Source organism: Sceloporus undulatus, chromosome 5 (assembly GCF_019175285.1).
Source record: "Sceloporus undulatus isolate JIND9_A2432 ecotype Alabama chromosome 5, SceUnd_v1.1, whole genome shotgun sequence".
In the NCBI taxonomy this organism is placed as follows: Eukaryota; Metazoa; Chordata; class Lepidosauria; order Squamata; family Phrynosomatidae; genus Sceloporus; species Sceloporus undulatus.
Genome location: NC_056526.1, coordinates 165,516,204 through 165,541,594, shown reverse-complemented (window position 1 = coordinate 165,541,594; position 25,391 = coordinate 165,516,204). Strand labels below are relative to the sequence as shown.

At 39.4% G+C, this 25,391-nt stretch overlaps 1 protein-coding gene across 1 annotated transcript in view; it reads right to left on the bottom strand.

The window, feature by feature from the left end:
* Window positions 1-283: 283 nt before the first annotated feature.
* ELOVL6 (ELOVL fatty acid elongase 6) overlaps window positions 284-25,391 on the bottom strand; it is a 107,911-nt gene continuing 82,803 nt past the window's right edge. Inside the window, exons 2-4 of the mRNA XM_042470133.1 lie at window positions 22,898-23,029; window positions 8,679-8,830; window positions 284-3,671 (exon numbers count right to left, since the gene is read on the bottom strand). Of these exons, the coding sequence (XP_042326067.1) occupies window positions 3,247-3,671; window positions 8,679-8,830; window positions 22,898-23,029 (709 nt within the window). The 3' untranslated portion in view covers window positions 284-3,246. The remainder of the gene's footprint in view (window positions 3,672-8,678; window positions 8,831-22,897; window positions 23,030-25,391) is intronic.

Sequence of the window (25,391 nt, the reverse complement as noted above, 5' to 3'; positions counted from 1 at the left end):
GTTCCCTTGCCATTTTCATTTATTTCAAGAGAGGTGGGAGAGAGAGAAAGCTGATCTGAAAGAAATCTGAGAGACCAACTTGCACAAAATTAAAAAGAAATGGGAGACACAAAATAAATGGCACAACTGAGAATGTTCCCCAATAATTTTGCATTTCTATAATCACTGATTTTGGCTTGTTCCAAATAATGCAGATTGGATGAGGGAGGAAGATGTTTAAGAGGATTTTTTTAAAAAAAGAAAGGTTTACTGTAGAGTATAATCTACTCCCCAAACGGTAAAATAACATCGTTAACATTTTAATTGATATTTCCATTCATACAAGAGTTCTGTAATTTAAGGTCATGTCATATGTTCCACTGAATATAACATTTTTTTCCTGTTATTCTTGTACCATATAACATTGGCGGAACATCTATAACTTAAATGAGACAAATATAAACTCTTCCATTTTTTTTCCACAGTCATGACTTAAGCCCCAGAGAGCTTTTTGATTTGGTTCCCCTCATTGTTAAGAACACCACTCACACAATACAGAATGTAGCAGTTTTACTGCACATAGTGAGACACTTAAGCCCTTGTTATGTCTAAAAGGATATTACATCCACTCTGTGCTATGAATGACAGACAACAGAGTTGAAGCTAAAGTGAGGGGGACGGGGACACTTTGTATTGTACAGTCTCAGATTTAAGCAAGGAAGTTGATGATATTTTACATTAGCCAGAACAAAAAGAGTGAATCTGCCCCTCAGCTTAAATTTTGGACAACTCACATAACAGGTGTTATGGGTGTAGTTTATAGGCATGTATGATTTTCTATGTAAAACAGCAGTTCTTAATTGGTTCCTCTAGCTCTTCTAACTGTTTAAACTACCAAACTGATACAATTGAGAGTACTATTATGTTAACACAGTTATAACATCAAGTTTACATACTTGTTTCTTTGAAGTACTAGGAACGGTTACACATTTTATTTGGCTTTGTAAGGACTGAAATCTTACAGATAATACAATCTACTTTTCCTTGTAGAAAATATGGCTCTTTTCAGCTAATTCTCTGAGGTTCAGAGTGAAATATTTTGTCCTTATATCTGCAGCTGACCAAAGAACCAGATGTCTCTTTAAGCGATCAAGAATGCTACAGTGTATTTTTTTCCTACAGATTCAGTTTCTAATGTAACAATAGTTCTCTCTGGACATTAGAGTTAATTTGTTGCAGCACAATTACTCCAGTCAAGCTTCCCCCCATTTAAAACTTCCAATATGATGATGCCAGGTTATATCTTCTATTGTAGTATCTCCAAGTGACCAGAGGAGGGCACTTTAAACATCTTTGCATTGCTTGTGAGGCAAACGCAGAAGCACAGTGTTACCTAAAGTCACATAAAGTCCTGCAGAATGTTATTAAGGTTGCAAATATCTATTCTTTGAAGTTCATAAAAAATATAAAATATCTTCCACTCCACAGGGCTTTTTTTTTCCTCCCCTGGAGTTTCTATCCAATACTAAAACCTCTCTAAAGATACTTAGATTTTCTGTTTAATCTTTGCACCTTTCACTCAAATTGCACTTAATGCTGTAACTTCAGGGCTGTGTTGTGCTTAGGACAGTTTATTGTTTTCTTCTGTCTGAGATGGCTCCTTGGAGTTTTGCTTGCATTCATTTGTTAGGAGCAGAACCTGAAATTTTGCACACACCCTTCCTTGCAGACAAACTGGTTGTATGATAGACTTACACACGCGTGCACTCACGCACGCCCACCACAGGTTCTTAATGACAATAATTTATTGGTCTTGAATTGAGAGCTATGGGGTGGGGGAAACAGGCAGAAGAAAAAGGGAAGCCACCCCAAGCACAGAGTCCTTGTGCACTCGTATTTGTTCCAAAGGCCAGTCCCTACTGTAATATTTGCATTTATGAGATGGCTTTGGATTGATTGCTGTAGATTTCTACTCAGAATCTGTCCAGCTTGTCAGTAGAGACTGCATAAGCAGGACCTCCCTAACTCATGCAACTGACTTTGGACCAGTGTTGTTGAGAACACATTACAGCTCAAATTAACCCACAGCAATCATATTTAGTGATACCTTGCACCCCCCCCCCCAAACAACATGCTAGAACTGATCTTTGGAACAACAGTGCCCCTCAGGAGGGCCTTAGAGCACTTTGAGAACTGGTGTGCTCTGATATATTGTCTATAACTTAAACCCTTCATTCCTTTACCCTGCTCTCATTTATTATTAACCCCAAGCAGGACTCGTCGATTGCATATTAAACTGTTCTCTGTCTTGCTTTTGACAAGAAAATGCACTTGAACCAATTCTCTGATATGCATCTCAACAATATCTAATCTCAGATCAGTATCTTGTATAAGATCTTTAGCTGACAAATCAGATCTTCTCACAGCAGAGTATACAGAACACGCAAACAAAATATCAACCATTTCCTCTCCATTTATTCTTTCAATGGAGTAATGGCTATCTAAAACAGACACTCCAGATTAACCTTTCAATTTCATGTTGGGGCTTTTTAGTGTACAGCTCTTTTGAGAAGAAAGGGTTTTGTTTTTTTGTTTTTTTACTTTGCAAAAAACACTGATGATATTGGCATAGGAGCCACAGCTCAGCAAAAGATCAGGGAGGTTACATGCAGAAGATGTCAGTTTTCATCTCTGGGCTCTCCGGTTTTTAAAAATGAGATCTCAGGTTGCAGGGCATTTGCCTGAGATTTTGGAGAACTGCCACCAGTCAGAATAGAAAATAAGGGACCAGATCCTCTGACAGGTACAAGGCAGCTTCAAATGGCATACAAAACAAACTTTATGTTTCCTCCACTTAAAACTTGTTCAAGTTCTGTATCTCAAAAACAAAAGTTAGAAAGGATATATAAATAATTACTTATTTTTAATAAAAGTCATCTATGCTCAGGGAAACAATGTGTTTTAATCTTTTATTTTGCAAAAATCCTCATCTTCTTTTACTTTGCTTTCTTTCTTTTTTAAAAATGTGTGTTTTAAGAGCAGACAGATGCAAGAAGGAAGATATCTTACAGCAGCCTTTTGAGATCACGCAGTGAGCCCTCACCATGGCAGGATCATAAACTTACTGGTTTGAACAAACCTAGCTGTTCCTTGGCTGCTGGGTTTTAGTTGCACCACATAAAACGTTTCCTTGTGCCATTTTTTTTCCTTTGTGTTTGTTGGTTTTGTGGATGACCTGAGCGGTGGCTTCTTTCTTCTATTCTAGCTTTACTCGGCCTTCCTTGCTTTTCTGGCTTTGCCAATGTATGCCTCAAAAAAGAAATGGCAGAAGAGCACAAAGTAGCTGAGGTACATGAGAGAACACCAGACAATGTTTGAAACATGAGAGTGGCACTGGCCTTGTTGCATCCAGGCGAAGACTAGGTAGTTGATGATGCAGCCCATGAACATCTGGGTGATCTGCGACAAAGTGATAAACATGGCAAACTTGCGTGACACTCTGAAGCCAGCAGCCCGCAAGGCATAGTATGTGTACATGACTGCATGGACACCATAGTTCATGGTCATAAACCAGCCACCACCAGCCACCATGTCCTTATAAGAGTACCAGGAATAAAGCAGTACAGTAATGTGGTGGTACCAATGGAGGAAGATAAGCTTCTGTTTTCTAAGAATAATAAATATTGTATCTCCTGGCAAGAAAACAAATGAGAACAACATTAGAAGTGAAACAAATTTGTGCATTAAACAATAATATAACACATAGGATGGAAATCTGTTGGCCAGTTCCAACTAGAGTAGACCCATTTGATGAATAGTTAAATGGTGAGTCCACAAATAGGTAAATCCAATTTATCCAATGGCTCTACTCTAGTTGGAGTTAACAGCAAGATTTAGGGCACAAGTGAACACTTCAGCTCATGATGTGTCACAATGTCAAAACCCATCCACAATTCGGAACCATTCTCTAACTACCTTTTGGTTTATTGTGGAATGAAGGCACTGGAGATATTGTAAGGAAAATACCTGTTAGTGTCAGGGGAAAATGGAAGCAATATTCTAATAACCTATTATATATCTAAGCACAGAGAATGGCTATTCATCTAGTGTTAGCACAAGTGAAATGGTAGCTAAATATAGATGAAGACCATGCATATTGATCCAATGCTCTCTGAGATCATTAAATTTAATCTTGCCTATATGTTCCAACACAGATGACCTTTACATTTACAACCTATGGCCGAGACCCTGCATTAGAGAGGAAGCTACAGTATTGTAGCTATGTACCATCTCTTGATCCAAAAACCCACCTTAAAAGCCATCTGGTCATCCATAGCAATGGAATTCTGCAGTGCTGACAAGTGGGCACTGCAGGATGTCATGACCAGCCCCATCTTGCTAGTGAGCAACAGTATGTCAAAGCACTGTCACTGGTATTTGGGAGAAGACTGGTCATGACATTGTGTACTGGCCCTCTTGCCAGCCCTGCAGAACTCCATTGCTCAAGATGAATGACTGGCTCTCAAAGTGGATTTTGTTGGGTACTTAGATTTTGGCAAGGGTATCCCAATCATAAATGTGAATAGGAAACAGTTATGTATGTGGTTTATGTCTAACTTACAGCAATATAACTGACTGACAGGATGCCTGCTATCATATTATTTTTTATTATTCATTTTATTTGTATCCCATCTTTCCCTCCTTCAGGGGACCTATAACCTATAGAGATACAAATACATGTACAAAAGGAATCAAACCTTTGACCCTTATGTGTGAACAACCTATTCCTTTGTGAAGAGGATGAGGAAAGAGGGTAATCCCTGTGCATCTGAATGTTAGTCCCACTGATTTCAATGGAACATGGGACATTAGACTAATGGCAAAGGTGGTGCAGCCTTTTCACAGGCATGAAACATCTCACTTGGGAGATGCTCCTTTGAATTGGCTTGACTATGTGAAAACTGTGTCCATACCTAAGGACACCAAATTGTAGGGAAAGACTGACAATTAAGAAGACTGCCTTTAACACTGATTCTATTATTCTTTCTATGGTTCTATGTTGTAATGTTGTTGTTAACTGCCTTCAAGTTGACCTCTTGATTCTGTGAATGAAACATCCCCAAGACAACCTACAGTATTCTCAACTGCTCTGCTTAGGTCCTGTAGACTCAGGGCCATGTCCTCCATGTCAATCTATCTGGTATGTGATCTTCCTCTCTTCCCCCTGCCTTCTACTTTTCCAAGCATTATTGTCTTTCCTAGTGAGTTAAGCCTTCTCATGATCTGGTTGAAGTATGTCAGTCTTAATTTAGTCAACTTGACTTCTAGGGAGAATTCAGGCTTGATTTGTTTGTTGGAATATAAATCCCAATTTTAAAAGGAAGGATTTTTCAAAGAAGATTCATCCTATGGGTATACTGATGCAGTAAGGTCCAGTAATGGGCTAAAATACCCAAGACAATACAGTGGGTCCTTGTTATCCGCTGGGGTTTGGTTCCAGGATCCCCCATGGATAACAAAATCCATGGATGCTCAAGTTCCATTAAATATAATGGCATAGTAAAATGGAGTCCCTTATATAAAATGGAAAATCAAGGTTGGCTCGAATCCGTGGATAAAAAAATCTGTGGATAAGGAGGGCCAACTGTAAAAACATAAATTTTCAAATCACTCCCTGTGAGGCAAAGATCCAAGCATTTACATTTTCACTCAAGTTATTATCTGACAGTTTTTAATCACAGTTTTCAATTGACACTTAAAATACTGTGGATTTAATATAAAGATTTTTGGAAAGAACATACTTCAAAACACAAAGCACAATCGGACTAGATAAGATACAAGCTGTCTCTTCATTATTCATACCCCAATTTCAATCACATGTTTATGTGCAAATCTGTTTGGTGCATTTCCAGCTAAGTGTTGAGTGCTTAGCTTTGTAGCCCAGATCAGCAATAAGGCTTCTTGCTTCTTCATTAGCAGCAGAAATGCTAAGTTACATTTCCATATACAATTGCAAAGAAGTACAGCTAAAGCAGTAGGTTATCACACATTTCAAGCAGCAGGAAGTCAGAGACTCTTGACATATAAAAGCTAGAGATATATTATTTCCTCCTGGCTTGGGCTACAAACCAGTAATTCATTGAAAAAACACATCCTTAAAATTCATCATTATTTTGAACTGGCAACCCTGCACAGTTTTCTCAGAAATGAGCTCTGGAAATTGTGTCAAATCATTATTTCTTATTTCCAGATAGAATCATCCTAATAATCTGAGGATAAACATAAATCTGTATGCAAATTACTAGAGGAAAGGATGGTTTTGTTACTGAGAAACTTTCTAAAAGTGCTAGAGAAGAAACTCTTTAGGCAAAACTTTATAAAATGCATGATGACAATTAAGGTCTGCTGAGTTGCATTAATCTTGTAGAATTCAATATTATATGTCTACCAAATGTTTTATTGGGGCAAAGTGAAGGAGACAGAAAACAGATTCCTGGAAAAATCTTTGTTACCATGTTTATTTTCCATTTTTGAGGGATAAGATAAAAACAGCAAAAAATTCTCTTCTGCATACATGGAAATAAACAATAGCTACAGCAACTATTTAATTCATTAGTTTGCACAGGGCAAACAATAATTATTTCCAGGTGAGTAGCTTGTTTGAACTACAGACTGGCTTCTCCTCTGCTGCAGGCTTATGAGTGGACAGGTAATTTTTTTTTAGAACTGAATTAAGTAAACATATGTGTGACATTTCATTAAAACAATGTGTTTTATGGCGTGAAGCTTTGCTAGTGACTTCATGAGTTTCAATTAAGTTTATGTGAATTTACTTCATGAAAACAAGCACTGTATCAAAAATTTTAGCTACATCTCCCAACTGTGTTTGGCCTTTATAAGTGAATGCAGATACCAGGAGGTAACATAGCACAGTGTGCATGTAATTATTGGTAACTCATATTGATTAGGAATGACCTGGAACTGGTGAGAACTGTACCACACTTCTACACAAGTGGCCCTATGATTCCACTTAATTGTCATGGCAATATCTCATGAAATCCTGGAGTCTGTAGTTTGGTGAGGCACTAAACTCTGGGTTTGAGAATTCTAAAAACTTCTTCCTAAACAGCAAAACCCAATATTCCGTGGTAGTTAAAATGCATTCTTAATTATGCTATAATTGTGTAGTGTGAAAGCAGAGGCATCACTAGGGGGTTGTGGGGACTGTGAAACGCACCAAGTGACACTCAGACACCCTGCAGCAATGTGTGTGTATGTGCTATGTAGAAATGTCCACCATAAATGGATAAATATGCTGTTCTGTTATAGCATTGATGCTGGCAGCACCCACTCCTTGTCTGCTGCTGTTACTCTCACAGGTGAGCACATACCCCTCCCAGTTTCTCCACTGCCCTGGCCAAGGGAGTCAAGGCACTGGAGAAGAAGGATTGATGGTATGCCCCTTTTGGCTTCTCTGTTGCCTTGGCTGTCCCTGTGCAGTGCAAAAAAAGGGAAGAGCATATATCTCTACATTTCCCTGGATTTCTTCACCAAGGGAACCAAGGCAGTGGAGAAAAAGGAGTAACATGTGCCCCTTCTGCTCCCTCCCACTGCCTTGCTTGTCTGGTTGTCCATTTGTGTCCTGACAGTGCTTTTTGGGTTTGGGCAAGTGGAAGCCAGCCAAGTGGCTGGCTGAGAAGTGAAACAGCAGTAGGGGAGGAAGGGAGGGCAGGGCTGACCTTTCTGGGTCTGACTGAAGAGCTGTGGGAGGCAAGCAGGAGGACAGCCCCTTTCGGGCACCCATACCAGTTGACACCAAGCCTACTTAGGCCTTTGGTGAAAAAGCTCCTTATCAGAGCTCCCATGAGGCTGCATACTGATAAAATTCTCCTCAAAGATGTTCTAGCGCATTTTACACATAGTTCCATGGACAGAATGGTATATCTTTATAAAAAGGGTAGGGGAAGTCATTGCACCTGATGCTCAGCAACCACAGTCCATAATGAAATGAAATTGCCAGATATTTTAGTGTTTGTTTTCAATGAGATTAAGTTCCTAACATGTATTTCTAGAAGTAAAAACCCCATATACCAACTGGGAGCTCCAGCTGAATTATGTGAAAGGATCCTGATACACATAATATTCTCAACAGTTAGTTTCTGGGGCTTTTCCCTACAGTCCCCAGTGCCATAAGATCTTACTGGGAAAGCTGTGTTTGTTATCTATGCAATTCTGATTGAACTACTCCAGAATAATAAATAACAATACAGCATCACCGTGAGAGATAAAATAGTATAGCACTAAAGATTTTGCCTGTATTGACCATTCATTGGACTGGTGAATAGTTTTTTGTGTTATTAATGAACTGTCACTTTCTAACTCGGGGAAGAACTGGAACATAGCATCAGTAGTAAACTCCCCATGTCTGAATACTTTAAATCAAAACAGCATGGGTTAAGGATAAATATTTCCAAAGGGTTTTGGTTGTCATCTTGCTTGCTAATATTTTACCATTTTGTTCAGGTGAGAAAAATCCTTTGGGATCACAAATATGAGAGGGATGGGGATGGTTGGTTGATTAATGTACTGGCTGGCTGCAAAATTTAAAACACATTTTTGATCGCTAAGCAGAAAGATTTTTCTGACTGTGCTCTTTTGCTTCAAATGTACACATGAAGTAAAAAAGAGAAGGCACTCACCTAGTTCTGGTGCTTTGCTTAGCACAAATGCATAAGCCCAGAATTTGCTGACAGGTCCATTGTAAAAACTCTGGTCGCAAACTGACTGCTTCAGTCCTTTGGTCATCAAAATGTACACCATATAAGCACCCGTTCGAACAGCACCAAATATACTTCATGAAGAGAAAACAAAGAACAATGAGTTATCATCAGAAAAGAGAAAGCTAAAATTTACAGAGGCCAAGTTAGCAAACTTGGTCAGAATTTTTGCCCCCTTTCTTGTTTATTTTAAAGCTTACATATAGAGGTGAAGGGGGGGGGGGAACCCACAACACTCAGTGTTACTCTACATATTCTGTGAACTATCTAGCTTTTTACCAATAGAAAGAAGGAAGGAAGGAAGGGGAAGGAAGGAAGGAAGGAAGGAAGGAAGGAAGGAAGGAAGGAAGGAAGGAACGAATGAACACAGGCCTCATGAGCTGAACTTATCTCCTCTTTTTCTCTGCTTGCTAATATGCAAATATCTGTATTTATATCTGTACAAATATCTCACTGTTTGTTATGTTACACCTGGCCATCTTTTGAGGGCAAATGCTAAAGCCATAGACCCATAAACAATTTTATTGTCAAACTACTGTCTTAAAGAGATCCATAGTTATTAATAGATGCATTTGGATTGATCACTTCGAAAAAGATGTGATTTCTTGTGTCAATATTGTACATTTTAAGCACAGCACTGACTGTCTTGCTACCGGCAAGGGAAGATAACAACACTTAGAATCATAGAATCATAGAATAATAGAGTTGGAAGAGACCGCAAGGGCCATCCAGTCCAACCCCCCTGCCATGCAGGAATCCAAATCAAATCATCTCCGACAGATGGCCATCTAGCCTCTGTTTAAAGACCTCCAAGGAAGGAGACGCCACTAAACTTCGAGGGAGTTTGTTCCACTGTCGGACAGCCCTTACTGTCAGGAAGTTCTTCCTAATGTTGAGGTGGAATCTCTTTTCTTGTAGCTTGCATCCATTGCTCCGGGTCCTAGTCTCCGGAGCAAGTGAAAACAAGTCAGCTCCCTCCTCAGTATGGCATCCCTTCAAGTATTTAAACAGGGCTATCATATCACCTCTTAACCTTCTCTTCTCCAGGCTAAACATCCCCAGCTCCTTAAGTCGTTCCTCATAGGACATGGTTTCTAGACCTTTCACCATTTTACTTGCCCTCCTTTGGACACGTTCCAGTTTTTCAACATCCTTTTTGAATTGTGGTGCCCAGAACTGGACACAATATTCCAGGTGGGGCCTGACCAAAGCAGAATAGAGTGGCACTATTACTTCCCTTGATCTAGATACGATACTCTTACTGATGCAGCCTAAAATTGCATTGGCCTTTTTAGCTGCTGCATCACACTGTTCACTCATGTTCAGCTTGTGGTCTACTTGGACTCCCAGATCCCTTTCACACGTAGTCTCGTTCAGCCATGTGTCTCCCATCCTATATCTGTGCATTTTATTTTTCCACCCTAAGTGCAGTACCTTGCATTTCTCCCTGTTGAAGTTCATTTTGTTAGCTGTGGCCCAATTTTCTAGTTTATTCAGGTCATCTTGAATGTTGATCCTGTCCTCTGGAGTGTTAGCTACTCCTCCTAATTTGGTGTCATCTGCAAATTTGATAATAATGCTTCCAATTCTGTCATCCAAGTCGTTGATAAAGATGTTGAATAGCACTGGGCCCAGGACAGAGCCCTGTGGGACCCCACTGGTCACTTCTCTCCAGTTTTTTTTTAAGTGGCCCATTAAAATCCAGTACTAGACTTAACAGTGTGGTGTATATGGGGAACTATGGACACTGTGATTAAGGGACAGTTAATATTTGGAGAAGAAGCTATCTGCCTACCAGGGCAGTCTGGAAAGAAGAAGCCTTCTCTCTGTGGTTAAGGTGACAGCCAGACTAACTGGCTACAAATGTGTAACTACCATGTAAAACAAGCACCAAGGGTTTCTATCACAAAAAGCCATGTCGATCCTTGATGGAAGCCAGAGAAGACCTCTGAATTTGTATTACAAAAAGGGAGAGAATGTTCACATTGGCCCTGGGAGCCCTGGTTTGAAATCCTTGCTTATGCATAAAGCTCAGTAGTTAACCTTATACAGGTTTCTTGATAATTGTGGGGTGGGCTGGGAAATAAGGTAACACCATCAAGCTGTTTTGAACTCCTTACAAGAAAGATAAAATATAAATTAATAAATAAACAAGACAACTGGAAACAGAAAATGAAACTGTGATTTTTTTAAAAATCAAAATACTTCATTTAAAATTGTAAGCTCCCACACAATTAGAATAATAGAATCATAGAGTTGGAAGAGAGCTCAAGGGCCATCGTCAAATCCCCTGCCATGCAGGAATACACAATCAAAGGACTCTCAACAGATGGCCATCCAGCTTCTGTTTAAAAACCCAAGGAGACTCCATCACTCTTCGAGAGAGTATGTTTCCATTGTCGAACAGCTCTCACTGTCAGAAAGTTCCTCCTAATGCTGAGATGGAATCTCTTTCTCTGTAACTTGCATCCACTGTTCTGTGTCCTAGTCTCTGGAGTAGCAGAAAACAAGCTTGACCATCTTCAACATGACATCTCTTCAAATATTAAACAGAGCTATCATATCACCTCTTAACCTTCTCTTCTCTGGGCTAAACATACCCAGCTCCCTAAGTCACTTTTCATAGGACATGGTTTCCAGACTCTTCACCATTTTGGTTGCCCTCATTCAGCTTGTCAACTTCCTTTTTGAATTGTGGTGCCCAGAACTGGACACAGTATTCCTGTACTAAGTTCCATTTCACTCAACTGGGCTTAATTCCTAGCAAGAATTTACAGAAGTACATGACATGAGACTGATAATGAAGACTTAACCATTTTCTGTATGTCACATCCCCCAAAATAAGACAACACAATGTAAAATCAGAACATATTCCTATATGAAGGGATGTAAAATCCAAGAACCAATGATACGTAAAACAAAACAAATGAGAAGATGAGCATTAGAAGAAGCTGAAAAGACAAGAAGGATATTCCTCCTCATCATTTGTTTAAAGATCCCCTCTACTCCCTCCCTTCCTTTCCAGTCCAATTTACTTTCTCTACAATTTGCTTTCTTCCCAGTAGGGAAATATTTCCTTTACTACAGTAGAGAAATTCTCAAGTACTTGTCTTTTCTTAACTCGGGCTGTTACAGTTTTTTGGGTGTTTGAGATTTCCTAATAGCGTTACAGCCTTTAGCCGAGGAAAATCCACTTCTAACAAGCTACTCACCTAGAAATAATGATTATTTGCCATCACAATCCTTACAGTCGACCAGGTCAGAATAACTATCAGGTTCATAGCAAATGTAGGCCCTACCAAGATAATATGCATGACTTAGAAGTTCTTAATGCCTTCCTCTTATTAAATGAAATTGAAAGATCTGCTTAGATTTCAGCTGCTAAGAGAAAGGGAAAATTATCTACTTGGAATATTCAAAGAGGACTGAATGTTTAGTTTTTAAGAAACTGAGGGCTCTACCAGTTAGTTTCAGTAAACATTAGGCTCTTTTGTTTCTGGATTTGACATCCTATGACAGGTTACCACTTCTGCATCCAGCTATGCCCTAGATATATACCAGGATATCCTCCACTATTTTCTTCCTGCTTGAGATGTGGTTAACTTTGATGTGGAATAGCTTTCCTTCTCCCTCTTCATCACCCCCCATGAATCCCCCCCAATGCTCCTCCGCCAGTATCCACATTCCCTATCTTTCACATGTAATTTTAATAAATGTTTTGCTCCAGTCATAGTGTTAAAGTGTCATGCTACCTGTAAAAGAAAAAGAAGCAAAAGCAGAAGGGGAAAGGGGAAAATAGCACAGCATTCTGTCTGGTAACTGGAAATGTAGTGAGGTAAGGAAAGACAGAGGAAAACCTACATGTCAAAGACCACACCTCCATTCAACATGTCAACATGCTCAGGAATATAAAAAGAACTGAGACAAAAGGATACAGGCATGGGAACCTAGCCCTGTTTGTGCTGGAATTTCTCAGGACAGAAAACAAAAACAACAGCAACAACCAGCCCTTGCTCTGGATTTAGGCCTGGGTTTAAAAAGTCATGGCTAGTCATAGACATTCATGAGAAATAAACCAGGGGAGGAGGCACATTATATGCATTTATTTAAAAAAAAAATCTCAGTAAGGACCCATTCAGCTTCTGCCTAAATCCTGAGACCTTTAGTGAGCCTGAATGAACATAGACTGTAAAAGTGAAGTGGCTAATTGGAATTCCATTTTCAGTGTTTCTGAACGTTTCTCTATCTGCTGCATTTAATCAGAGCTTTGAAAATTGTTTTTGGCCTACAACTCCAAGGAAACCCTCCTGGCCAGGAGATTTTAGAAGCTGAAGGCCAAAAAGTAACTTTTCCAAGTTAATTTGTAAGATACAGGTTCAATATTTAATGCGGGTGTCTCCATCCAGGTAACCTACTGATGTGGCCATGTCACCGAGGGTAGCAACTGGTTCTTCAACAAGGCTCAGGTTCATCTAAGGTTATTGGCTTGAGAGGAGTTTTCTTATCTGCAATTTCCAAGCTCACTTATTGAATGAGAAGAGTCTTTGTATCAGACTGAAGTCACAACTGCCTTTGCTATGAAACAGGGATTATCCTACAGCAAGGTCAGCCAATATATTTTTTTCTGCTTCAATTGAAAAATAAGGGCTACCATTTCACCTAGAGAAGTTGACTAGTCTGGCATCACTGATTAATCTCACATTAACTTGGTGATGGGATACCATCCTCCACCACACCAGACAGTATTGAGGTAGCTTCAGGGCCCCAGCAGGCTGTCTTTACCAATAAGGAAAAAGGCCAGTGAACTATTGCCAAAGTCTCCGACACATTATACATCATATCTGCTACCTGAGGCAACCAACTCACTCTTTCTGAATATAGGACCAGTCCTGCATTCCAAGAAGCAAGATAAGACAATAGCAATTAGGGATCGATGACAAAGACTTGACTGCACAGGCTAAATACAACAGCTTTTTGCTATCCTCTCAGCAAGGAGACTGGATGATGCAGGGCCCAAATCCTGGTTCTGGTGCAAACAGACATCTGGTTCATTCAGCACCAGAACAGGATATAGCCCTATTAAAGTGTAGATCCAGAGCCTTCCATTCCAAGACCATTCTGGGCATCTGTTTAAAACACATCCTGCTCTATCATCTGGTGCTGCTGTGCATCATTCACTCTGAGGTCAGAATAAGGTTTCCAGCTATGGGATTTTCACTGGGCCCCTCGTTCTGACCTTTGAGCAAAGCAACACGTTGCAGTTGTGGTCATACCATGCAGCACTACGAGATGCACATATGAACAGCTGCCCAGTTTCAGAACAGAGGGCCGAGGTAAAAGTAGGAGGTCAGAGCAGCTCTAGGGCCAGGATACTTCAGGTTGCCTCAGAGTATCCTGTCCAGTGCAGACAGGATCAAAGACAGAGATATGAACCATGAGACAAAATTGATTAGGATATCCCCCCCAAGCATTTTGCATTCATTGCCATAAAATCTGAACCAGACAATGTTCTATTAATACCCTTTGAAGTTCCCGGCTTTAACTGTGAACTAATTTTCCAGGATAAATGAGCCCATGAAGATTTGCTGAAGATCTTAATACATGCAGACAAGTGTCATGGACACCCAACACAAAGCTCCAGCTTAGGTTCAAAGGAAAAAGTGGAGAACAGGAGATTATCATTTCAAAATAGGAAAAGGTTTTTTCTTAGTCCAGATGCCAGCCTACTTTCACATACAGCATTCACATATTTTTCTCCACCCAAGTTGCTTGATATCGTACCTACACACAATGGAATGGTGTGCAAAGGGACTCTTATCATTAGCCACTTTATCCGTGATCCAAGCAATTGGGATGGAGGACTTTTTACCCAAATTCTCTCGTGGGAAGAGACATTTGTTGGCCTGGGATTCATCTTTAGCAGGGGCAATATTAAAATGACCTCTTTATTCATAAATACATTTTTTTGTTTGCTGGTGTTTTGCTGCCACTGCCAGTCCATCATCTTGTATGAACTACAGTGCCCTGGACCTTACAGTGTCCTGAGGCATTGTGTGTGTGGGATGGGGATTTAAATGGTCACTTGAAACTCTCAGTGAGTACTGAGAGAAACCTCTGCCAAATGGCTATCTTTGAGGAGACAGGAAACATAAATATCTCAGAACACCTTCCAAGGAATTTCAGCTTCACCCTAGAGCTGATATACAGATCTACACTTAATGTAAATCCAAGGCAATCACTTGTTGAATGACCACCTGCTGAACCTGTTTCTTGAGGCACTTATTTCAGTTTGTACTGTCTCTTAGTGCCAGACATCTACCTTTTAGTACTAATTCCAGCTAGAAGCAATGCTCTAAAATGTCCAAGGAATATTTAGAGGGAGCCTCATTATCAGTAATCTGATCTTAAGGTTACCATGGGATAGATAATCATGTCCAAGAGCTCTCTGTCAAGTCTTAGATGGTAAAAAGTGTTGTATGCTCCAGAGGCGGGTCATCCAGGGGGGGTCAATGAACTGCATGCATACAACATTTATGTAAACACTCACATACACCCTAACCTCTCTTTTTATTTACAGTATGTGAAAAAACATTATATAGTTATACTGTTGTCTTCTACATTTGGTTTAATACCAAATTGTAGCACAATGCTTTGGCAATATCAGATTGTTGAATATATTCTTTCCTTCACAAAAAAGAATATGGAGAAAGTGACAATTCTTCACTGGGAAGAAAACCAGTGAAGTGAATCTTATTTGTTTAAAGCAAAATTGTCATAAAACAAATTTAAAGAAGAAAAATGCAATACAGACTTTCTTTTACAGCTGCCTGAGAATGCCAAATATCCAATCCAGTGTAGCATAAAGTAGTTTGGGTGCTAATTAATTAATCTATTCCTTTTAAGGTGTTCATTCTTCCATGCATCTATTGTTTTTAGGAAAGATGAAAAGCTAATGTGAACTGATTATTTTGTATAGTGCAGTTGAGAGTCATTGTCATTCTTCATGAAAAAATAGTTCAGTTGTGAAACAGGGAGAAATTTAGGGACTACATTTCTCATTCACCATTTTGGGTTTGGATTTCATGGAAGTCCAGATGGTATCCTCTGCCTGTGTAAATTAAAGAGTTTCTAAATTATTACACCTACTGAACAATATTTACCTAGGGCACATATAGTTTAACAATGAAAGAAAGGAAGTTTAATTATTTAAATACTATATACCACCTATATAGTAACATATTATTTGGCTTTCAGGTACGTATATATAGCTAGTTTTCTTGGTCAGAGGTGGTCTTATGTAACCCTAAACAATCTATAACAACTATTATCCTGTCACAAATTCCCCCTTTGGGTCAAGGGACTTGAGAAGGTACTGCCAATTGAACTCCAGAAAATCCTAAAATGAAATTAAATCTTAACCATTTCAGTCCAGCTCTAGTGTGTGGTTTGGCACTAAGATCACTTTGGTTGACCTGATGGGTGACCTCTGTTGTGAGAAAGATAGGGTACATGAACATCTGTTGGTTTTTCTTCACCTCCAGGAGGTTTTTCTACTACTGTCCATTGCATTTTCCTGGACAGTCTTTGCAGGCTGGGGGCCACCTCTGCAGTTTATGAGTAGTATTCATTTCGACCCCATGGCATCTGGTCTGTAGAATTGTGCAGTGTTCCATTTTACCTCCCCCCCCCAATGATCTTTAACATCTATCATATAATTTGTTGTTGTTGTGTGCCTTCAAGTGGCAACCGTAAGCTGACCCTTGCAATGTCTTCAGAGGAGGATTTCCATTGCCTTCCCCTGAGATTGAGAGAGTGTGACTTACCCAAGGAGATTCGATATGAAAACTAAGAATGTAAGTTTTCATTTATTAAAGTACTGGTTTTTGTACTAATGGAATCTTCACAGGAAGTACTGAAATCATCAGGATATGTACAAAGGCCTATAATATTGCCTGACAGGGGAGATTATAAAATTCATACAAGGATGAAATAAGTGAAGATTTGCATTCCTAGTTTTGAGAACAGTTTCCTGTTATGAGTTCAAGTTTCCTTCTTGGTCCATTGCAAGAAGAAAGGAACACATATTGAGACTGATTAGTTTCATAGGATTAATGCCGGTTAACCTTAAATGCACCTGATACTTATTTTATTGTATTCATTATACTTATTTCTTAGGATTGTGGAAAGAAGCTTATTTGTTTTTCAGGGACAAACTGTCTACATGTTTTTATTTTGAACTGCTCCTTTTGAAGCAGCAGCAATGCAATTACAAAATAATACTGGAAACCCAGGATAGGCATTTAAAAATATGCATGTTAACAATCCAGGATTCATCAGTTTCCATTTTTCTAAGGGATTCAAGTGGAATTAAGTGTGATCAGGCTGTTATTTTTAACTAACTTGTACCCCAGCAAACCACTTAACAACTTTAATAATCGGATTAAAATAAATAGAATGAAGACATGTATTTACATTTGCTTCCTTTCTCGTTCCAGAGACTCAGTGTAAAAACATTGCTTTAAAATGCACACACAAACACACAAATCCAAGAATATCCCTCAACTATTGGCCTATCCTTCTGATTGCCTGAGAGGATAGTCACACAACTCATCTTTATTCAGTTTTGGACACCAAAAGACTGATGGTGAATTTAGTATCAATTTAGTATCAAATCAAACATAAATTAAAACAAGATTTATTAAACTGCGGAAAAGGTCACTCACAGTGGAGACCTCCATGTGTGCTCCAGTGCACCTACAATAAATAAATAAATCATTGATCAGGACATTGGTCCCTGTCATCTCAAATTACAAAACCCAGGATTCCAGAAGATGCAGGTAAGGTAGTTAAAGTGGAATCATAATGTTATAACTGTGCAGTGTGAAGGTGCCCCAGGCATTCCATTGCAAATATGTTCAAAGGATTGGTAGGCACTGAATCACTAACAACAATCCCTATCCAAAGAAGACATTAATCTTCTGCCTGTGGCAAGTGTAACCAAGATCTAATTTGCACTAATTTCTAATTTCTGCACTGCAGAAATAATGCAGTTTGACACTGCTTTAACTGCCATGGCTCAATGCAATGGAATCCTGGGAGCTGTAGTTTCATGAGATATTTAGCCTTCTCTGTCAGTCTGGTGCCACAACAAACTACAAATCCCAGGATTCCATAGCACTGAGTCATAGCCATAAACTGCAGTACAGATTAGATTTATATTGCCTGCCTATGGCCTGATCCGCAAGATGGGGATACTTCTGCTCTCACTCACTAGTTTATGACCAACCAAGGCCTGCGTGTTGTAGGTGCCGATGACTGCGACTTCTCATGTTTATTTCACTGCTTCACTCAAAACATTGGTTTACAAAGTTGAATCTCCAGCTGTTTTGGACTGCAACTCCTGTCATGCCAACCAGCATGACTAATGGTCAGGAACAATGGAGACAGCCAGTGTGATATAGGGGTTTGAGCATTGTACCATGATGCTGAAGATCAGGATTCAAATCCCCACTCGGTCATGGAAACCTACTGGGTGACCTTAGTCAAGTCATGCTCTCTTGGCCTCAGTGGGAGGCACACCCTCAAAGCAATTCTTGACAAGAAAACCCACTGGTAGATTCAGCTTGGAGTTGCCATATGTTAGAAATGACTTGAAGGCACACAACAAGAATAACAACAGTCCAACAATGGGTTATGTAGGACTGAGAATCATTATCTTAAGAAGATTCTGAGCAACAGAACTCCAAATTAAAATGCAGCACCATATCTTTTCCTCTGCATTTCCCATCTACCAAATAACTCCTAGAAATTAATCAATACTGAGTTTCACTTTGTCTTGTTATATAAGACAGAGCATGCTTACTTTGCATCATTCCTATCCTTTGAAATTGCTTATCCGGTCTGTTACACTTGGCTGAATAAATTCAGCACTTACAAATAAATATATCAAAGCTTCTACTTATGTCAAGATCTGCATAAGGCCACAGTGAGACTTGAGAATAAGAAACAACTGATTTAATTAACAGATGTCTTACTTCCACCATGTTCTGCCCAGAAGACTGGACAGCATCCAGATTTTATACATAAAGACAATGTTCAATTTTTTGTTTAAATTCTATATTTGGCAAGAAATCTCCCAGGACCTAAGGGAGCACTCAGGAATCTCTAATGTGGCCCAAGAGGAATTAATAAGCATGGCATAACATTTAAATAGTCCTTAATGAATTCTTTGGGGACATAGTCCTGTGATAAAATGGGAGGAGGTAGTATTGCCAGACTAACTGAAGTAATCTGGAGATTTGAAGAGTAATCCAAACAGACATAATGCTTGTTTCTTAAGGATACTTACAAGATCAAAGGTATCCAGTTGTTATAGCAACTGGAAGACTTAGCAGTGAAAGGTATATATCTATTCAGATACAAAAAATTATCCTAGACAAATCATGTGAAAGGAAAGCAGTAGGGCAAATCAATTAACCCAGTAAGCCTAACATTTAAAAAAAATCTTCAAAAAATAGTTTAAGAAGATTACAAATGACAAAAAAAATTACTAGAAATAAGCTTAAGAGTTGTAAGAAAACTAAATTATGGGAGTTGGGGTAGATATTCTCTGGTCCCCAGTGTGCTGGAATCCATCCTGCCAAATGTTCCAGGTCCTCAAGACTTCCAGGAACAATCTGCCCGTTATCCCTGCTCTCATTGGCCAGGGACCTGATGATGTTGGGGTTTAGGCACCCTCCCTGCCATTTGACTTTGGACCTTATCGCACTCACAATTTTCAATGTTTTGGGGAAGGAAGGACGATGCTCGTGTGCGTGCGCGTCCTGCAAAAAACGGAGTTTATTGCACACGAAGGCATCCTCCAAGAGGCCCCATTCCACCCCCCCCCCCCCCCCCCCCGCGCACACATTCACGTCCAGGCCTGACAGGCGTGATTTTTGCCTGACGGATTACCTTCCGTCGGCAAAAAATGGCACCCATCAGGCCTGGACACGAATGGGTGCACGCCGGGGGGCGGAACGGGGCCTCTTGGAGGATGTCTTCGTGTGCGATAAATTCCGTTTTTTGCAGGACACGGGCGCACACGAGCATCCTCCTTCTATCCCCAAAACATTGAAAATTGTGAGTGCGATAAGGTCCTTACTCACACCAGGATCATAAGGTGCCACAAGTGCATTAGTGTAAGAAAAGCAAATATGCCAGGTTGGGGACAGTCATTATTGCACCTCTCTTCCAAATCACCATGGTGCTGCTTCTGTCTTCTACATGACAGCCTCCACAGCCCTGCCTTCCTGTCCTATGCCCTTCCCAGGATGCCTTTTGGTCTGTATTTATTTTATGTATTCTTATTTTCAGTACAATTGCATGATTATGTAATCCAATCAGTAAAAAAGAAAAGGGGGGGGAGGAGAAAGAATTTTTTTTAAAAGAAAAGAATATCATAATTCTGCAGTGTAAATGTGCCCCAGATGATAGACAGTGGGGAGATGAGCATAATCATGCCACACACATCATGTGATTGCCCATATCTCAGAACTGCTTCAAAAGGAAATTATCCCACTACAACAGTAGAAAAGCAGTGCAATTGGGAGGCATTGGCAGGCTTTGCCCCATCAATGAGAAGGAGCGCTCCATCAACAGATGAACCACAGATTAGCTACTGGACAGACACAGCATCGTATGATATAAAACATGACCACAGATGCTACTATCTTGCTCTAATTCCACTTTTTAAGCCATGTGTGATAAAGTCTATCATCTGGGGCCCATTTACACTGCAGAATTATGATGCTATTATTACACTTTTTTTTTTGCACTCTTGAGTTTGTCAGAACCTCATGCATTCTTTCTTTATTTTAAATATTCATATACTGAATATATGAATAACTGTATTCACAACGTGAGTTCACAATGTAATTATAATGCACTATATAATCCCAGCTAAAGTAGATCCCAATCCACTCTACTTGCTTATGTCTAGTCAGATTTAGGCCAACGGACGTATTATAAATTGCAAAAGAAGTATCAAAACTTCAAAGAAAATCACTCTACAATTAACAATAAAAAAGAATAAAATGAGCATGAGCAACATTTTAGTGTGAGGGAAAATCTGACCAACACATTACAGCTGATCTGTAAGCAGACTTCAAATCTAACAAGTATCCCAGTGAGAGAGAAAAATATAAAATAAAGTTCTGAATTCTGAGCCAGATTGGGATTTATGAGAGGGGTTTATGTGGTTAATTAATTATCCTATCTTTCTACCTGCACAGGATCCAAAGCCAATCCTGCTATTAGGCAGAGGTGAGGCAGCTGCCCCAGGCAGTAAAGTTTGGGCCTCAGGAAAAGATAGCAAACTTGTAAGTTACCAGTTCACTGCTGCTGTGTTTTTACTTCTAGAGAGATAGATGTTCATGGGAGATTTTGTGCTCGGATGCCAAAATAATTTGGTTGGCTTTTAAGCTCAGAAATAGCTTGTTGAAAGTAATGATGTTACTGGTTACTTTTTCAAGCAAGAACTGGCAGCACTGTTACTTTTATAGACAACAAAGCAAATATTAGATACTTTTTCTTTAATGAGTGATGTTTATTATTTAGGACTTTTGAATACTTTTTTTGGTAAAAATAAGTAGCAACGTGTTATCAGTGTCTTACATTGCACACTACTCATAAATGTTAATAACTAATAAGAAACAGTGGTTTGTAAAGCAATTACTGGATTCCAAGCCCTGTTGACCTTGAAAAATAATACACAGTTGGCCCTCCTTATACACAGATTTTTTAATATACAGATTCAAGCATCCACAGTTTGAAAATATTCCAAAAAAGTATAAATTTCAAGTATCAAACCTTGATTTTTCAATTTTATATAAGAGACACCATTTTGCTATGTCGTATTTAATGGGACTTGAACATACATGGATTTTGTTATTCATGGGGGTTCCTGGAACCAAACCCCAGCGGATAAAAAGGGCCCACTATATACTATGACTGCTGCTCCATTTCAGGGGGAAAAATGTCCTGGATCCACTCTGCCTTTGGCTGTATTCTCTGATGGCCACATCTACACTCCGTAGCCTTCTGTAACAGATGGCAGCAATGCACTCTGTTCAACACAGGATGCCCTGCAACTGCCATTTAAATTTCTCATAATGCTTATGAGGTGAGACTGCTGTGGAGAAATTGTAGCTTTCGGTCCACTTTTAGTAGGAGCTCCTGGGCAGAAAGAGCAATATACCCTGATGGATTCCAGTTAAGAGTCCAAGGCGGGATACAGACCTCCGCTTTGCGGCGGTCTCCCGCCGGCACCATTTACTCCGCGCGGGAGCCGCAGCAGCCAAACCGCATGGCTACCACGCGGAGCAAAAAAGAAGCTCCATTTTGGAGCTTTTTTTTGCGGTGCCTTTATGACGTCGCGAGGCGCCGCTGGTGCATTCGCGACATCATAGGCGCCGCAACACGTCTGGACGCTATGCGTCCAGTACGTAAACATGGCGGCCCCCATGTGGAAGGGGCGCCACCATGTTGTACGTATTCTATACGTACTAGGGTTAGGGGGGTGCGGAAGCACCGCCCCTTCCTAACCCTAGTACGTATAGAAGACGTACTAAATGGCGGTTTGTATTCCGCCCAAGATTGCTATCGTATGATGTATCTCATGAAAGTGTTCTTTTAAAATTACTCATTATATCTTAGTACAATAGTCATCAGGTTTGATGTAAAAATAAACCAGCATTTTAGACTTTGAGGGAGAGGTGTCCAACCATCTGGAATGTTTATCAGGTGTTTTTCCCTATGTGGGACATACACGTGCACATTTCCTCCTCATTTGAACTGAGCATGTTCCCAGTGGAATCTTTCCACTGTAGGTAACAACAGAATAGTGAAATCTTCAGTGTTGAGAAATTGGTGCAGTACAATGCAATTTTCTCCTTTATATTTTACTTGCCCTCAAGATAGTTGCTTTCCTTGCTGTTATGATTCTAGTGATACGATGGGAAAAGCAATTGGAATATAAATTGGATAAGAAACCTCAAATTCCTAAAGGATAACATAAACGAAAGGGCATTCTTACTGAAGCCTGCTAATCATGTTTTTTTAAAAAAATAAAAATGATTATAATAAAAACAACAACAGCTTACCTGAAGACTGCAAGGCTCAGAGACCAGAGCACTAGTGGTTTCCTTAATTCAAATTTTGCTCGTTTGTTCATTAGATGCCGACCACCAAATATAAAGGCAGCATATAGAGCAGAAAACAGAAAAGATTTTTTCCTGCAAAAGAAAAAGAAAACAGTTAAATAATATCCAGGCATTCTTTGTGCTGAATAACCCATGCCCCCCCCCTAGACACTTTATGTGCATATGCATATTAAGTACACAAACATACTACTATATTTTCAAGGCTTTTGCTCCAAAATAGTTTGGAAAAACACTGCCTTAGGGTTGATGTATACCATATGATTTTTTATCTTTGAAAGCTGTCCAGTATATATCTCTGGTTCATGTCAAAATCAATGGCCATTTCAGATGTAATGATCTCCATTTGATAAAGCCCAACAATAATCTTGGCATGCAAACTGGAATAAAACTCTGGTCTGCAATCCTTGTGTATAGTGAAATCGTTAATAAAAGACTCACTGTTTGGACTTAATAGAAAACTGTGGTTTGAATAGCCTAAGAATTAAGACACACACAAAAAGAGAGGAACATGATCATTCTCAGGCATATAGCATCCTGTTAGTGGTATACAGTATTTGCAGTTTGGGGATGTGTATTTAGAATTCTCAGCTAGAAATCTCCTCTGGTGGCTTACAAAACTACAAACCCCAAGTTTCCGTAGCTTGAAGCCATTAGCAATTAAAGTGGAATCATACTATTAAAATTCTGCAGTGTGAAAGGCACCTGGTCATTTTAATTAAAAAAGGTAACATTTTCAGACTCTGGTCATTATTGTGATTGTCCTTAAAAATAACTTACATCAAACGAGGGCCAATATTTCTGCTTGAGAGTGTAAATATATTATGAGTAGAAATATTTTAATTACAGGAGACATTTTTTAAAAGGCATTTGGATCCAAACCACACAGGCTGTACAAATGATTCTTGGGAGTCACATGTAAGAAAGAGACCATATGTTGTTTAAATCTGTTCTGTGAATTGTATTTCACCAGAGACTTGTAGTCATCATACCAAACTCAATCTAAACCTAGTGATATCTATTCAGCAAAGCACTGGAAGCATATGCATTCAGTGTACCTATTGTTTGAGGTGGGGCAGGCTAGCAAAGGGATGGCAATGGAATTTTGTATGTCTTTTTGGATCTCCTTTCCTATGCACCATGACATTCCTCTTCCATGAATCTATGTTTTTACATTATGTGTAAATATATTACATTACCATCTACTGCAAAGCATATCTTACTTGCTTCTTCTAGGAGCATGTTACAGTGGGCAATTGATGTCTGCAGAGGTTTTGTTCCAGGACCCCCTGTGGATACCAAAATCCATGGATGTTGAAGCCCCATTAAATATAGTGGCCTAATCCAAAATCCATGGATACTGAGGGATGATGGTATTAATATGGATGTTCAAGAAGCATTAAGACTGTAATCCTATTGGTGACAAACACGGGTAGAACATTCTGATTATACAAAAGTGAACAAGTTTTTGGACAAGTTGGCAATGGCAGCAGGGGGATGGAAAAGAGAGCCATTTCTATCACCAGAGAAAGCTGCCCTGCTGACTCTTGAGCTCAGCAACCATTTGGACAGTTTTCTCTCTTGACAAAGACATTTTCCTATGCAATTCCCATCCTCCCTTCCATCACAATTGTGCCTGCAGCCATTTTACTCCTGGTTGCTTACATTGCTACTACTACAACCTGCATTTATGTTAAGAGGACTGCAACCCAAATGTTCTGATAAAATGACATCGACAACAGTGTAATATAGCCATGTATATGGAGTAATCAGTTATAAATAGCTGATATCATAAAAATAAAGCCAAACATAGTGATACAAGCACACTTTACCTTGATCCACTTGGAAACTGGTCTAGTTAACACTGCAGAAGTAATGCAGTTTGACACTACTTTAACTACCATGTCTCCATCCTATGGAATTCTGGGATCTGTAGTTTGTTGTAAATTGGATAAATCTGGATAAATGTTGTAAACTGGGTAAATTGTTGTGGCACCAGAGCTCTTAGACAGAGAAGGCTAAATACCTCACAAAACCAAAAATCCCAGAATTCCATAGCACTGAGCCATGGTACATAAAGCAGTGTCAAGCTGCATTGTTTCTGCAGTGTAGATTAGACCACTAACTGTATTAGAAAAGAGCCCACATCCTCTTAAACCCTGTTATACACCAATATCTTTCTGGCAAATTATTCAACCAGCAATAATTAGGATGTTGTCCGAACCTACATGGGATATTCCTCTTCGTTCCAGATACTGCTAAAAATATTATACAGTAATTTGGTCTAGCAGATAGACTAAAAGAGCAAAACATCATAGATTTTTTAGCGACAAACAACAGCAAAAAAGAAAAAGAAAAAAAATCATTTATCTGGAAGGATCTGTAGTAACCTAAAGAGAAAGCCATTGTGATTCAGACATAAGAATAAAAATACATT